The sequence below is a fragment of the Ovis aries genome, chromosome 2 (assembly GCF_016772045.2).
Source record: "Ovis aries strain OAR_USU_Benz2616 breed Rambouillet chromosome 2, ARS-UI_Ramb_v3.0, whole genome shotgun sequence".
In the NCBI taxonomy this organism is placed as follows: domain Eukaryota; kingdom Metazoa; phylum Chordata; class Mammalia; order Artiodactyla; family Bovidae; genus Ovis; species Ovis aries.
Window position 1 is genome coordinate 128,191,101 of NC_056055.1, and position 16,407 is coordinate 128,207,507.

General features: G+C 34.8%; 1 protein-coding gene across 2 annotated transcripts in view; it reads left to right on the forward strand.

Annotated features, from left to right (window-relative positions):
* The window catches only part of CERKL (ceramide kinase like), a 138,397-nt gene that overhangs the window by 41,657 nt on the left and 80,333 nt on the right, over positions 1 to 16,407 (forward strand). For both annotated transcript variants that reach the window (XM_027964779.2, XM_027964780.2), the window contains exon 2: positions 7,343 to 7,585. In XM_027964779.2, coding sequence (XP_027820580.2) covers positions 7,343 to 7,585 — 243 coding nt within the window. The remainder of the gene's footprint in view (positions 1 to 7,342; positions 7,586 to 16,407) is intronic.

A 16,407-nucleotide genomic window follows, 5' to 3' on the forward strand; every position in this document is an offset into this window, starting at 1 on the left:
TGCATACAATTATGAAAGTATTTGCTTTTATTCATGGCAGAAACTGGTTATCCTGTTAACAGAGGTTGCTGTGTGGTGATGGAAGTGGCTATCTTACAGATGAACAGTTAGGCAGAGATAAAAGACCTAAATATGTTTCAGCATTTAAAAATAAAATAGTTTATAAAACAAAAGCAGTATTTTTCTGATTCACATAGAGAATAAGAGTCTGAGTCTTTCTTAAGCTTTTATTTATAAAGAGGTATAGGTAAGTGGTTGATTTTAATAGACCCCAAAATAATGGTCTTCACTCTGAATATGGTTTCTTTTTTTCTCTTCAATCATATTTCTCATAAATATTTGTATTTTCTAATTGTGTTTCAAAGAGTTAAGTGTTTTGGTGTGGGGGTAGAGGGGAGACAATGACCTTAGATTTTCAGCTTATCCTCTCGACATCTCTAGAACCTTCAGCTCACTGGGGGTTAGCCTGAGGGGTCTCCACCTAGAAACCTGAGGACCCTTTGGCTTTAGCTCTCTTTCAAGTCTTGGAAGCCAGTGTCCTGCCCCACAGAGCCAGCTGGTCCACTGCTTATATCTTAAGAACTTCAAAAACAAAACAAAGACACAGGCAAGCACCATCTAATCTGATAATGGGTAAACAGTGTTTAGACAGTTCCAAGCCATTAAATAAAGCCATTTTAAATTCAAGTTCACACAATTCTATTGAGTTTTATTCCTAAAGACTGTATTCAGAAGAAAACAATTTTCTATAAAATTAGTTATATACACGTCTTCGCATATGTTAGGAAACGATTTTGTTTAAAATCAGGTGTATCCTGTGATTAGAGAGAACTGGGCTGATTTGCTCATGTTGTGTAAATGATGGATGTTGTAGAAATGAATAATAGACCAGAATTTCTACATAGAAAATTGGCACCTGAGAGATTCCTATAGCTGCTGAGGAAAACAGAGTGCTGAAGAACATTTGCCTATTGTTAGACATTTGTAAAGCAAGCACAAACTATTTTATTCACGAATCAATTATCTTTATTTTCATTTCAAATGAAAACAAAATGTTTTTGTAATGATTCCTCTTAGCTTCCTCTTGTCACACTGGCTAAGAGATCAGGCACATGAAAACCCCAAATGTGAATCTGTGGGCAAATGTGGGAAGAGGTTAGAAATCTGAGCAGGGAAAGCAGGAAATACCATTCATAGAGTTACAGGCCTTTTCAGAGTTTTCAATGCTGTCAGCTCCTGGTTGCTACAGTCGAAACTTCCATTTCCTTGAAGGTCACCATCAAGTTATGAATGGAGTACAGTTGACACTTGAACAACATATATTTGAACCACGTTTGTCCGCATATATGCAAATCTCTATCAATAGTAAATGGTGCTTGTTTGCATTCTTGGACGTGGAACCACGGATGGAAGGAACTGTGAATATGGAGAGATGGCTATAAATTATATATGGATTTTTGATGGCACTGGAGGATGTACCTTTAGGGATCAAGTCTACTACTCAGTTAAGACACATGAGTGGCTTTGCTGTTTTCCTAGGGTCTAGTTAGAGACAGAGCAATGGCTTGACTACTGTTTTAAGTTTGACTAGAATAAAAAACAGATCCAGAAGGTCAGATGAGTGTGTGTTTGCTTCAAGAAGGTCATTACTTCTGGGCAGTGTTGGTAAGGGCCAGTCAAAGTACTTGGATTTAGATCTTGGATCTGGCTCCTACGAGATGTATGACTGTGGACAAGTTACTTAAATGCTGTGGCCTGAATTCCTCGTTTTTAGGAAAAAGTATCTGCCTTGGGTAGTATAAGGATTAGATGAGATAATAGATGTAGAGTGCTGAGGGCAATGTCTGGCATATAGCACATGCTAATTAAATATTAGCTTCCCTTACAGTTTAGAAAAGGGGATTTTAAAAATTAAAATGAATAATATGATCAGGAACTATTTTAGGATGAGCAAGAAAACCATCTTTTTCAGTTGATTACAGAAATATTTCCATTGTAGGAAAATTAGAAATTCATATACGCAAACTAATTCACAATCTCACTCTCCTTCCAAGTTTTCATATGCATCATCATACATATGTGCATATAGAAATACATGCCACATACATTATGCATTCAATAAATATATACAAAACAGTAATGGAAATATGGTATACTGTTTTAGACACTTTTCTAGTCAGATTGCTACATTTTAATGGCTGAATAGCATTATAGTATATGAATATGCTTCATTCTCCAAAACCAATAGTCTGTTAGGTCACATTTAGGTTATTTCCAAGTTTCACTCAAATAATGCTTGGGTAAGCATTCTTTTAACTAAATTGTGCATATTATCTATTCCCTTAGGGTAAATTCCTGGAAGTAAATTGCTTGATCAAAAATATGCATATTTTAAAGCATTTTCCCTTTTCTCATTTTAAAAAACTGATAAAATATAATGCTGATTACAGAAAGGAAGGTTTATAAGTAAAAATTAATCTTATACTTCTTTATATCTCTGTTTTCATTGTTAACTACTATTTGTTATGTGTTTTCTGTGTAGATTTTTTTCTACTTTTAATGAAAGTGAGATCAGCCTCTCAGATTATTGTCATTCATTTGCTTTTTATTCCACTTACTCATACCTCAACATAGATGTCTTTCCACATCAAAACACAAAGATCTAATTTTCTCACTGTGAGTTGCAGATTATGATTAAGCAATTCTATTGAAGAACATGAATACTGCTTCAAATAGTTTTGCTATTATAAATACTGCTGCAATTAACATTTTGAAATCTTTTGATAAGTATTCCCAACTTGTTCTCCAGCAGTTACCATTTTTGCATTCCCACCAGCCCCAGGACTGGTTCCCTTTGCCCACACCATCAATGAGCGTTATTTTTGATCTTGTGCCAATCTAAAAGGCAAAAAGTGGTATCTTGTTGTTTTAATTTGCATTTCTTTGATTCCTAATTAGATTGAACTTTCTCATATGTTCATTGGTCAATTTGCATTTCTTCTTTTGTGAAATGCCTGCCTGGGTCTTTAATGTACTCTTCCACTGAAGTGTTTCTTTTCTTGATTAAATAGATTATTTAACTGTCATATGTTGCAAATATTTCTTCCCAGTTGGATTTTGTTTATGACTTCTATTTATGGGTCTTTAGGACTTTTTTGGCATTAAATAACCTTTATGTTATGTATCTCAGTCTCTATCTGCCTTTATTGCCATACTATGGCTTTACTAATTTATTGTTATATAAAGTTCTTTGTAATCTAGGAATATTGGTGTATGTTATGAAACAGAGATCTAGTTTTTCTTTTCTTTTTTAAAGATGAACCAGTTCTAAGTCATCTTTTATTAAATATTCTTCACTGATTTTGGATACTACCATTATCACATTTGTGACTTTTAAAATATATGCAGATATTTCTTTGGACCATTCATTTATCTATTTCTAGATGTTTTAATTATTATAACTTTACAAGATATGATCTGGCTGGTATGTACTTCTCCTCATTACTATTAAAACATTTTTCTTCATTATTTATTCCAAGAAAATTTACAAATCATTTGATAAGGTTCCTTGCTCCTTACACCAAAGAAAATACCATTTAGATTTTGACTGGAATTGCATTATAAGTAGTAATTAATAATGAGAATACTAGCATAAAAATAATGTAATCTTGGAACTTGATATGCCTTCATTTGTCTCTCACTTTATTTTGTATGGCCTTTTCTACCCAAACAAGTCCAGGATCATTTTGATAAATTTGTTCCTGGATGATAATTTGTATAGGGTCTCTTTATCCCCAATGTTCTTTCTTTCTAGATATATATTTGTAACCAGCTTCCTTATTGGCTATTCTTATTAGTTCTGATGATTTCAAATAGATTCTTTTGGGTTTTATGAATATATTGTGATACTGTCTATAAATAGCTATAGTTTCATCTCTCCTTCTACCCCTTCCAGCATTAGTTGTTTTTATTTAATTTTCCTTGTGTATGATAGTGACCAGGATGTTGAGAATAGTAAGAATGATAATAGGTATTCTTGCCCTGTTTCCATAAATTCTACTAAGTTGGATCTTGGTGGTGGTTTTAGCATCTTAAAATTTGCAATTACAAGAGATTTTAAATAGTAAAAGTCATTGAATTGTTTACTGCCAAATTAAAGTACACAAGGCAAGGAACTCAGACTATAATATAGGACTTTGAGTGAAAAAACATGTATTTCATCCTTTTCATTTTTTCTCCTCAGTGATCCTTCCCTCCCTTCCTACCCAACCCCTTTGGAGGTCTTATTTGTTATATGTTTGATTACATAAAAATTAAATTAATGTGAGGTGCAAGCTTATAATGATATTATAAAATTGTTCTCAGTTGCTCAGTTGTATCTGACTCTTTGCTACCCCATGGACTATAGCCCACCCGGCTCCTCTGTCCATGGGATTTCCCAGTCAAGAATACTGGAGTGGGTTGCTATACCCTTCTCCAGGGGATCTTTCGAACCCAGGGATTGAACCCTTGTCTCCTGCATAGCAGGCAGATTCTTTACCATCTGAGCCATCAGGGAAGCAAGTTTAGGCAATATATATACCAAAATTGGAATACTGGACCATCTTACCTGCCTCCTGAGAAACGTGTATGCAGGTCAATAAGCAACAGTTAGAACTGAACATGGAACAACAGATCAACATAGACAGCATATTAAAAAGCAGAGATATTACTTTGCCAACAAAGGTCTGTCTCGTCAAAGCTATGGTTTTTCCAGTAGTCATGTATGGACGTAAGAATTGGACCATAAAGAAAGCTGAGCGCCAAAGAATTGATGCTCTTGAACTGTGGTGTTGGAGAAGACTCTTAGCCATTTGGACTGCAAGGAGATCCAGCCAGTCAGTCCTAAAGGAAATCAGTCCTGAATATTCATTGGAAGGATTGATGCTGAAGCTCCAATACTTTGGCAACCTGATGTGAAGAACTGACTCATTGGAAAAGACCCTGATGATGGGAAAGATTGAAGGCGGGAGGAGAAGGGGATGACATAGGATGAGATGGTTGAATGGCATCACAGACTTGATGCACATGAGGTTGAGCAAGCTCCGGGAATTGGTGATGGACAGGGAAGCCTGGCATGCTGCAGTCCATGGGGTCACAAAGAGTTGGACACAACTGAGTGACTGAACTGAAGCAAAAGATGTAATTTTATATTTTGCCTGTAGGAGGAATGTTAGGCAGTTAATAATTATCCATTCTGCACAAATATACAAATAAATTCTAAATTTGCATTTGTGTAATATTCTAATTTTATGTTAAACTAAATGTAATATTCGATAAGATCTAAATTTTAGGGGAAAACACTTCTAAACATAATATTTTTCTCTCCAGTACAATTATTAAAAAGGAAAGCACCTTCCTATCATTTCCTCTACCTTAGTTCAAGCCTCGTAGCCTGGTTTCTATTCCTCCAGTGTCTCACTCATGTTTTCTAATCTTTATCCTGATGACATAATCATCTTTGCTAAACTAAATTGCAGGGTTATCGTGAAAAATGTACACCACCTTGGGATCAATGCACAGTGAGCAAACTCCCGAGTGTAGCATGAAGATTTATCATGGACTCATGATAAAACAGGACTCAGACTTCCTCTTGTGCACCTTGTTGGGAGCCTTCCCAACTTCAGTTCAGGTGTCCTCAGCCTTTAGGAGAAGGGGGTCCCACCGCATCCCCTGGGAAAGGTCTTGATTAAGAGAGTAAGGGTTCCAGGTGAAGCATAACATTAGGACAGTGAATAACAAAAAGTTTTACTCTTTGTTCATGATTAAAACATGTTGAATCTCTCATATATGCACACCTCTTACTATCCCACTAGATTTGAGTAAAGAACCAAATTCAAATTCGCTGGCAACCATTCTACAATGATGGAAAGGACCATATTTAAGTTGAAGCCCAGGTTCATGAAAGACATACCAAAATACAATGGGCACAGCACACACTGACACATGTGCTTGTATGTGCTGCTAACTTGCCTGTCGACTCTGACTCTTCCGCTGTACACAGAAATTCATCATTTGCCTTCTCATCACCAACTTGATGGACGTGCATCTGAGTGAACTCTGGGAGCTGGTGATGCCTGGCGTGCTGCAATTCATGGGATTGCAAAGAGTCGGAGACGACTGAGCGACTGAACTGAACTGAAGTCTGTAAAACTGTCCAGTTCAAATTCTTTTCTTGGGTTTTCTGATAAAAAATTAATATGACCCTCTGAGACACCAAAATTCTTTTATGTATATCCCAATTATATCTACTTTAAATATCTATTTTAATCCCTAATAAATAATGGCCACTCGGGAGCAGGTAGTAGAACTTCTCTCTCTTGCATTCTGCATAGTGTTTAACACAAAGCATTTAACAGAAGTTTCTTGAACTGAATGATATACAGTAATATCCATGTTAAACTGTTTTGGATACTAAATCAATGAAACAAAGTAATTCAGTGTTTTTATCCCACTTTTCATTGACTCCTAATGTGAATTTCAAACTTTTCCTTCTGCTAATCCTTGAAACTCTTCAGGGAAAGAAACACTAGGTCTAAATCATTTCTTTTTCTTATAAACCACCTTCAAGGAAGCCAAAAGCCACAGAGATCAAAGATTAATTCCTTCAAAATAATTTTATTTTGATTCAGACAGAACCTTCATTGCAGTAGATGCCTTTTCGGGTGAATGACCATCCCACAAAGATTATTGTTATTCTTCCTTAATTTCCTTCTATTCCACTCATCAAGTCATGAGATGTAGGTTTGTAAACAGCAACAATAACATAGTGAGATTCAGGTGGATCTTTTTAGATCGGCAGGAGTTCATTGTTTTCAACTCACAGTAATCTCACCATTTCCTTTTTGTACCTATATCTCTTTACCAAAAATATACATTTTCCTTCCCTTTCATGTTGCCTTCAACAGCCTATCTTAAACTCACTTCTGTTAGTGAATCCTTTTCTTTCCATGACTTTACTCTGTCCCTGTAAGTAACAGGAAGCCTCTTGTATGATACTAATTTATTATTACTGAAATGTTGCTTTGTTTTTGTTCCTAGAATTCTTCACACGTTGAATAATTCTCAGATTCTGAATGTCCTAGGCCTTGTGTGGCAGAGATTCTCTTCCATTTTTTTCTATCTATGGGATAATGGACCTAATTTTTCTTTTTTTCCCTCCTCATCTCATATAGGACTTGACATAAAGCATAATCAGTAAAATTACAGATGATAAATATTTTTGAGTTTTCACTATTTATTATTCATACATACAAGAATATAAACACAATGGTTTTGACTGGAAATTTTAATTTCTTTTCAGGTGATTCCAAGTATGATTTTCTACATAGAGAAGAATTTGTTGAACTCAAGGACATATTCTCTGTCAAACTGAAACGGCGTTGTTCAATAAAACAGCAGAAAAGTGGTACTTTATTAGGAATCACTCTCTTCATATGTTTGAAAAAGGAACAAAATAAATTAAAGGATTCTACACTTGATCTTATTAATTTAAGTGAAGACCACTGTGACATATGGTTTAGACAGTTCAAGAAAATTTTGGCAGGTAAGTACTCCTTATGGAAATTTTTAATGAGTCTAGTTTCCTTGATGTAGGTTATTAATCTAAACATGGTATTATATTTATCAGTAACCCTTAATTATATTGAGGTTGTTTACTTCTATGTCTAGTCTGTTAAATGTTCTTAGCATGAAAGGTGTTGAATTTGGCCACATGCTTTTTCTACATTAATTGAAATAATCATATAACTTTTTTTGTTTCATTCTGTTAATGTGGTGTTCTACATTGATTTTTAATAGGTTGAACCATCCTTGCATTCCAGCAATAAATCCAAAATAGTCATGGTATATAATTCTTTTAATATTTTACTGAATTTGGCTGGCTAGTATTTTGTTGAGGATTACTCAACATTACTATTCATTAGAGATATTTGTGTATAGTTTTTATTTTTCTGCTTTTAGTATCTTTCTGACTTTGTACTGACCTTGTAGAATGACTCAGCAAGTAACTGCTGAATGACTGCTTCCATGAAAAAGCTTTGATAATCTGAAGTAAAACAGTTCTTAAATAATATTGTTCTCTTGGGAGCTGCTTTTAAAAGGATATTTATTTTTCTATTAGTGTTTCTTTTGAGTTTATATTAGAATTTATTTTTCTTGCACCTACACATTGAAAGCGAGTGAATATATATACTGGATATCTTGAGAGTAACAGTTTTTATTAACTGAAATATAACTGATTTATAATATTGTGTTTCAGGTATACAGCAAAGTGATTTGGTTTTATATATATATATATATATATGTGTGTGTGTGTGTGTGTGTGTGTTTTCCTATTGTTTTCCATTGTTGGTTATTACAAGATCCTGAATCTAGTTCCCTGTGAAATATAATAAATTACTGTTTATATATGTTAGTGTGCATCTATTAATCCCGTACTCCTGATTTATCCCTCCCCCTTCCCCTTTGGTACCCATAAGTTTGTTTTCTGTGTCTCTGTGTTTCTATTTTTTAAATAAGTTGATTTGTCCAGTTTTTAGATTCCACCTAATAAGTGATATCATATGGTACTTGATTTTCTCTTTCTAACTTCACTTAGTATGACAATCTCTAGGTCTGTTCATGATGCTGCAAGTGGCATTATTTCATTCTTTTTTAATGGCTGAGTAGTATTCCCTTACAAACATATACATATATAAATATACACACATTTACATATATGTGTCTGTGTATACATACATACATATATATGTAACTAGTAATAAAGAATCTGCCTGTCAGTGCAGGAAACTTAAGAGACTCAGATTTGATCCCTGGGTTAGGAATATCCCCTGGAGGCGGGCATGGCAACCCACTCCAATATTCTTGCCTGGAGAATCCCATGGACAGAGGGCTGATGTGCTACAGTCCATAGCATCACAAAGAATTGGACGTGACTGAAGTTAGGATGCACACGTACACACACACGCACACACACAACCCATGTCTTCCTTATTCCTTCATCTGTTAGTGGACCCTGAGGTTGCTTCTGTGTCTTGGCTATTGTGTACAGTGCCACCATGAACACTGGGGTGCATGAACCTTTTTGAATTAGAGCAGTTAGTTTTTCTGGATGTATGCCCAGGAGTAGGATTGCTGGATTAGACAGTAACTCTGTTTTTAGTTTTTTAAATGAACTTCTATACTGTTCTTCATAATGGCTGCACCAATTTACATTCCCACCAACAGTGTAGGAGGGTTTTTGTTTCAGTACACCCTCTCCAGCATATATTTTTAGAGTTTTTGATGATGGCCATTCTGACCTGTGTGAGGTGATACCTTATTGTAGTTTTGATTTGTATTTCTCAAATAATTAATGATATTGAGCATCTTTTCATTTGCCTGTTGGCTATCTGTATGTGTTTTTTGGCTGTTCAGTTCTCTTGCCTATTTTTTGAAAGTATTGTTTTTTGAAATGGAGTTGTATGGACTGTTTGAACATCTTTTGCAGTTCTCTCCCAGTCTGTAGTTTGTCTTTTTGATTTGTTTATGGTTTCCTTTGATGTGCGAAATCTCATAAGTTTGAGTAGGTCCCATTGTTTATTTTTGCTTTTATTTATTTTGCCTTGAGAGATTGACTTTAGAAAACATTGGTGCAATTTATGTCACAAAATGTTTTGCCTATGTGCTATTCTAGGAGTTTTGTGGTGTTGTGTCTTATATTTAACTCTTTAAGCCATTTTGAATTAAATTTTTGTATATGGTGTAAGGGAGTGTTCTAACTTCACTGATTTATATGTGGCCGTCTAATGAGAATAATAGTTTTTTGAAGATAATTTAAATTGTCTATATTTCAGGGTAGCTTTTCCTAAAGGTAATATCCAGAGAAAAGAGAATATTTTCTAGAATATTATATCCTTATGAATTCAGTAAATTTTTGAATGATATTTATACTTTACATATTAAATAAAGTATGCATGAATACACATAAAGTTGGACTATAAAGAAAGCTGAGCACCAAATAATTGATGCGTTTGAACTGTGGTGTTGAAGAAGTCTCTTGAGAGTCCCTTGGACTGCAACAGATCCAACCAGTCCATCCTAAAGGAAATTAGTCCTGAATATTCATTGGAAGGACTGATGCTGAAACTGAAACTCCAATATTTTGGCCACCTGATGTGAAGAACTGACTCATTGGAAGAGACCCTGATGCTGGGAAAGATTGAAGGCAGGGGGAGAAGGGAACAACAGAGGATAAGATGGTTGGATGGCATCACTGACTCAATGGACATGGGTTTGGGTGGATTCTGGGAGTTGGTAACGGGGGGGCCTGGCATGCGGTAGTCCATGGAGTCGCAGAGTTGGACACAACTGAGTGACTGAACTGAACTGAATGTACAAAGCACATTAGATTTCTAAAGGTATCTAGTTAGCATATAATCAAACTGAGTTTTAGGATTTTTTTTTCTCACAGACTTATAAATCTTACTTTCTTCTTTTTTTGGCCATTTTTTTCCTGTTTTCTAGGTTGACTAGGGTAGAGGCAGCTGTTGTTGATGCATAGCTTGGGGTAGAGATGACTCAGGACAGAGCTGGGTGCCAGACAAAGAGCAGGCACATGGTGATGTTAAGTTTTCAGGCCAGAAATCATTGATTGAGAAGACTGAGGACCCAAGTTGGTCAAGGGCAGCCAGCTGATATGGTTGTACGTATAGAAGATGGGTTGAAGTGACCTATTAGAACTATGAGACCTGTTACTAAATGGTCCCTTCAAGTGTAAGGAAACCTGGTTAAGAAAACAGGAAACTACAGAGGCCAAAGTTTGGTCCATTCTCTCTAGAAGCATAAAGAATGTATATATACATATCTATTTATATAGAGAAAGACTGAGGGAGGAGATAGATGTGTGTGTGTGTGTGTGTGTGTGTGTGTGTGTGTGTATATTTAACTAAAAGCATTCCACTTTAACAATGGGTCTTCTACAACATTCTTATTTTAAATTCATTTGAGAAGAGATAAAAAGAAGTTAAAATGAAAATGAAAACGTAATTGAATTAAATTTTCCCTTACATGGTCAGGCGTTCATGGGGCTTGCATGGTCTATAAAATAGGAATGGGTCATTTGTTCAGGGGAGTCAAAGCTCTTCCTTGCACAGAAGGTCTTGAAATCTTCTCCCTTGGGGCTTGTGAAGGGCTGGCTGAGTGATGTGAGAGACAACTTCCGCAATATATCTCATCCATAAAAACCAGCAGCAAGCAAGCAGGGGGCATCCCAACAAAGCTCAATTTAGTAAAAGCAATTTTATTAAAGAAGAGGAACTGGTCCAAACACACACACCCCACAAAAATACTATCCAAATATTTGTTCAGCTTAATGAGCAATGTTTTGGTTTGATCCAGGATTAAAATCTAAGCTAATTAGAGAGATGAATAAACTACATATTTCTTAGGCTATCATCCTTTGAAAATGCTACTTTTTGTATCACTGACTTTGATAACATTTGGAGGTAGTGAAATACATGAGATCATATTCTTTGGCATGGTCCTGGAGGACAGAGCAATTTTGCTGATGAAAAGCAAATAGGTTGACTTTTGAAATCAACCAGTGCAAACACAACAGAGTTGAAATCATCCAGTAAAAATGAAGGAACTGAATCAAGGTGGTTTGAATGAATGACTGTTAACCATTTCTGCCCCTGAGCGGTCTCAGTAGGTCCTTTAGGAGAAGCCAGCTACTATCTCCAAGCCCCAGGAAGACAGTCCTGGGTCAGCTTCATTATGCAACAGATGTACTCTTAAGGCTCCAAAGCTCTCTACCAAATGCTGCGTGATACTGATACTTCCTTTTTAAGGTTGCAGTCTTAGAACATTTTTCTTGATATTTTCTTCACTTTCAAAGCCAAGTAATCCAGGTGTTCATTGAAGTGCCTATTGCCTGAGAGTCAAATATTTATAACTGGATCAGGACTCTTTCTGTAAGTGGAGGTGGCCTGTGTCTTTCCAGGTCTTTCTGGGTTCAGGGTCATTGTTTACGTCTTCCTGGTCCTCTTTGGTTCTGATTTCCCCAGAGTTGGGTTTATTTGTGGATTATCTCTCTGTCTCACATCCATTGTCCCTTTGGTCTACTATGTCAGGTCTGACAGATAGTGGTTGTTGGTTTCCAGAAAAATTAATAAAAGAAAAAAAGTCACCAATCAAGGAACTGTATTTGAAATGGACCGAACTTAAGTTTGGTGGGTAATAGAACTTTGCATCAAAAAAATATAGATGACTTACACTTGAATTTTATATATCACCATTTTAAGTCCAAAGACTTCTGTGCAAAACAGCGGATTAAAAAAAAAAAAAAAACGCATATTTTGTTACTCCCCACCCCCCACAACCCCAGCTTATTCTTCTACTGAGATAAACATGAAGAAAATATTAAAACCTAAACTGGGTGACTTTTTAGTCTAATAATTATAATTTTTAGGATATTTGGATATCAATTGTTACTTTCAAGTGTGCACATTTATATTTTGAACTGGAGCAATGGATAGGATGTAATGAATTTTTGAAGAAAGAACAAATTGGCAGCACTAAAAAGAGGACAAAACAAACTCTCAATTACTTGAAGTTTTAAGATTTTGACAAAGAGTGTCTAGGTTAAAAAGGATTTCTAAATACAAAAAATGTCTTAGAACTGTTTCTATTTTTATTTGAAAGAGTTAGAACCTTTTACATTTTAATTCTTTACACAATTGAGCACAGTATCATTTTTTATTAATATAGAGAAGTCACCATAACTTTATTGACTACTAGTAAATATAAGTTAATTCATCCAACACATGTTTGGGATCAGGCACTGTATTCAGTAATGGAAATCCAAAAAAGAATGAGATGTAATCCTGTACAGAACATTCTTGCCCTAGGAGACAAACAGGAAAACTTGTATTGTAATAAACGTGTTAAGGACCACAATGAAGATATGAAAAAATTAATAGGATGATAACCATTGATCATTGATTCAGAAGTTTAAATCTTAAAAACATTGAGGCTGAAATGCAGTCACCAATAAATCTAATCTGTAGTCATTGTGGTGAAAGTCCTTTAACACAGTCTTTTCTGCTTTATTTATAGCTGTGATGTGAAGATAAGCGGGCACATGTAGTACAGCGTGTGTGTACACTAGATACATCAATTTTTATCCAATTAGGGTGTGATCCAGTCTCTGCATATTTGGGTTTCCTGCTGCTGCTGCTCCTAGAAATCATGACTTGCAAGGTTCTCTAAACCATGAACCAACCTTTCCTCTAGCTACTATAATCTACGCTTTAAAGTGTATTCATAGGCTTTCTGACAGGTTATCATCCCCTACAGGAAGACAAAACAAAGTGCCCCTCAGGTGATATTTAGGACTCCTTGAAACTGAAAGATTTTCAGCAGTTGCATTGGTTGATCTTCAGTGGAGGACTTAGAATGGTGTGAAAATGAAGAAGAATATTTTTTTAAAAATCTAAAGCTTTATGCTCAAGTAAGTTGGGGAATGCTAATATCATAAACAGTGAAATTGGGACACTGGTTGATTTGCGGGAAAGACATTCTGTTTTACACATTTGACATATATGACGTCTGTTGGAAATGTTCAACAGCCTGGCAGTTTGAGAGGGATGCATGAGGAGGTGAAGAAGAGCTGATGTGATGGGAATAGTTGAACTATTGTAAAGAAGTAGTATAGCATTTTTTTTAAAAAAGCAGAGGGCTAAATACAGAATGTTGGGCCATACTCGTGTATTAAAATAGGCAGAGAAGATAAAAGTCAGAACTATAAAATAAAAGGAATGGTTAAAAAATAATGAATAGCTCTTTTATCATAGGACTGTTGAATTTTATTGTTAGACTTTGCTAATTTATTTGTAATGGTTTTGGTTTTGCTAATTCATTTGTAATGTTTCTTACTCCGAGACAATTGACAGAGGTACTTTTAGCCCACATTTGATTGAGTTAGTTCTAATATCATATTTTTCCATTTCATTTCTAAATGCTAATTTCATGAAGTAGGCAAATATGAATGAACCGCTTTGATTAAGTATATTTTGTCCTTGTAGTCTGCTCTTAGCTTCTATTTCAATAGCATTCCTCAGTTTTTAGGTATGAAAAATGAAGAAAATAGCAAAATTACTTAAATATTTGGCTTTTATTTCTAAGAGCAATTTTTCCCAGTTTCCCAAAGATGTCAAATCTGTTTTCCATGTGATAATAATTTTGATTTTCAGAGGATTCTTTCCTTAATAGTAATAACTGGGGCTTCTAAACAATAGTTTATTTAATATTTATTTTGTCTTGTGCAAGAAATTAAGGGTGAAACAAATTTTGGGGTTTAAAAAAATCCAAACTATATTGTCAATTATATTATCACGAACCAGGTAGAATTTTTGTTATCAGAATGATCTGAAGTTTTATATGGTTATGCTGCCAAATGATATAAGGAAAAATAAATTGGAAATTAAGAATATAACAGTTGCCTTGAAATGAGTATTTGTTATATGTCAAAAGTATGAAGTTCAGACATTTCATTGTGAACTGTTGGAGCTGACAACACTTGTTTCCTTAGAGACAAATTATTTTCTTCAGACTTTATGTCTGAAGTATGGGTATTTTTCTTTGAAACACCAAAAAAAAAAAAAAAAGATTTAAATTTTGGTTTATGAGCAGTTGAGTTGGACATTAAAATTATGCATGTCACTTAAAAAGTTTTTTTTTTTTTGACTTAAAAAATTTTTTTAACTATTTTTATTGAAATGTTGATTTACAAAGTTGTCTTAGTTTCAGGTGTACAGCAAAGTGAATTATATATATATATGTATATATTCTTTTTTTTAATAGTCTCTTCCATTATATGTTATTACAAGATATTTAGTGTAGTTCTCTTTGCTAGACAGTAGATCCTTGTTGCTTATCTTTTTTTGTATATGGTAGCAGGTATATTTTAATCCCCTAATCCTAATTTATCCCTATACTCCTTTAGTAAGCATAAATTTGTTCTCTATGTCTTTAAATCTATTTCTGTTTGTAAATACGTTCATTTGTATCGTTTTCTTTTTTAGATTCCACATGTAAATGATATATTGTTGTTTTCTGTTGGCTTATTCATGTGTATGATAATCTCTAGATCCATCCATGTTGCTGCAGATGCCATTATTTCCTTCTTTTTATGTCTGAGTAATATTCCATTCTATACGTATATATACACCACATCTTTATCCATCCATCTGTTGATGTATGTTGAGGTTGCTTTCATGTCTTGGCTATTACAGATAGTGTTGCTATGAACACTGGGGTGTGCATATCTTTTTCAATTATGGTTTTCTCTAGATGTATGTCCAGGAATAAAGTTTCCATATCGTATTGCCTATTTTTTTAGTTTTTTTTTTTTTTTCAGGAACCCCATGCTGTTTTTCACAGTGGCTATACCAATTTACATTTCTACCAACAGTGTAGGAGTGTTCCTTTTTCTTCACACGCTACCAGCATTTGTTATTTGTACACATTTTGAGTTTGGCCATTCTGACCAGTTTGATACTTTTTCTGATACTTTATTGTAGTTTTTATTTGCATTTCTCTAATAATTAGTGATATTGAGCATAGTTTCATGTGCCTTTTGACCATAGGTATATCTTCTTTGCAGAAACGTCTTTTTAGATGTACCCATTTTTTAAAAAATGTATTTATTTTTTATTGAAAGATACTTGCTTTACAGAATTTTGCTGTTTTCTGTTAAAGCTCAATATGAATCAGCCATATGCCCACCCATTTGAAACTCCCTCCCATATCCCTCCCCATCCTACCCCTCTAGGTTGATCCAGAACACCTGTTTGAGTTACCTGAGCCATACAAAAAAATTCCCGTTGGCTATCTATTTTACATATGGTAATGTAAGTTTCTGTGTTACTCTTTCCATATGTCTCACCCTTTCCTCCCCTCTCCCCATGTCCATAAGTCTATTCTCTATGTCTATTTCTCCATCATTGCCCTGTAAATAAATTCTTCAGTACCATTTTCTAGATTCCGTATATATACATTAGAATACAGTATCTTTCTCTTTCTGACTCACTTCACTTGTTCATCCATCTCATTAGAACTGACTCAGATGAGATCCTTTATATGGCTAAGTAATATTCCATTGTGTATATTTGTACCACAAGTTCTTTATCCATTAATCTGTCTATGGACATCTAGGTTGCTTCCATGTTCTAGCTGTTGTAAATAGTGCTGCAGTGAACAATGGGATACATGTGTCTCTTTCAATTTTGGTTTCCTCAGGGTATATGCCTAGGAGTGGGATTGATGGATCATATGGTGGTTTTATTCTTCGTTTTTTAAGGAATCTCCATAACATCTTCCATAGTG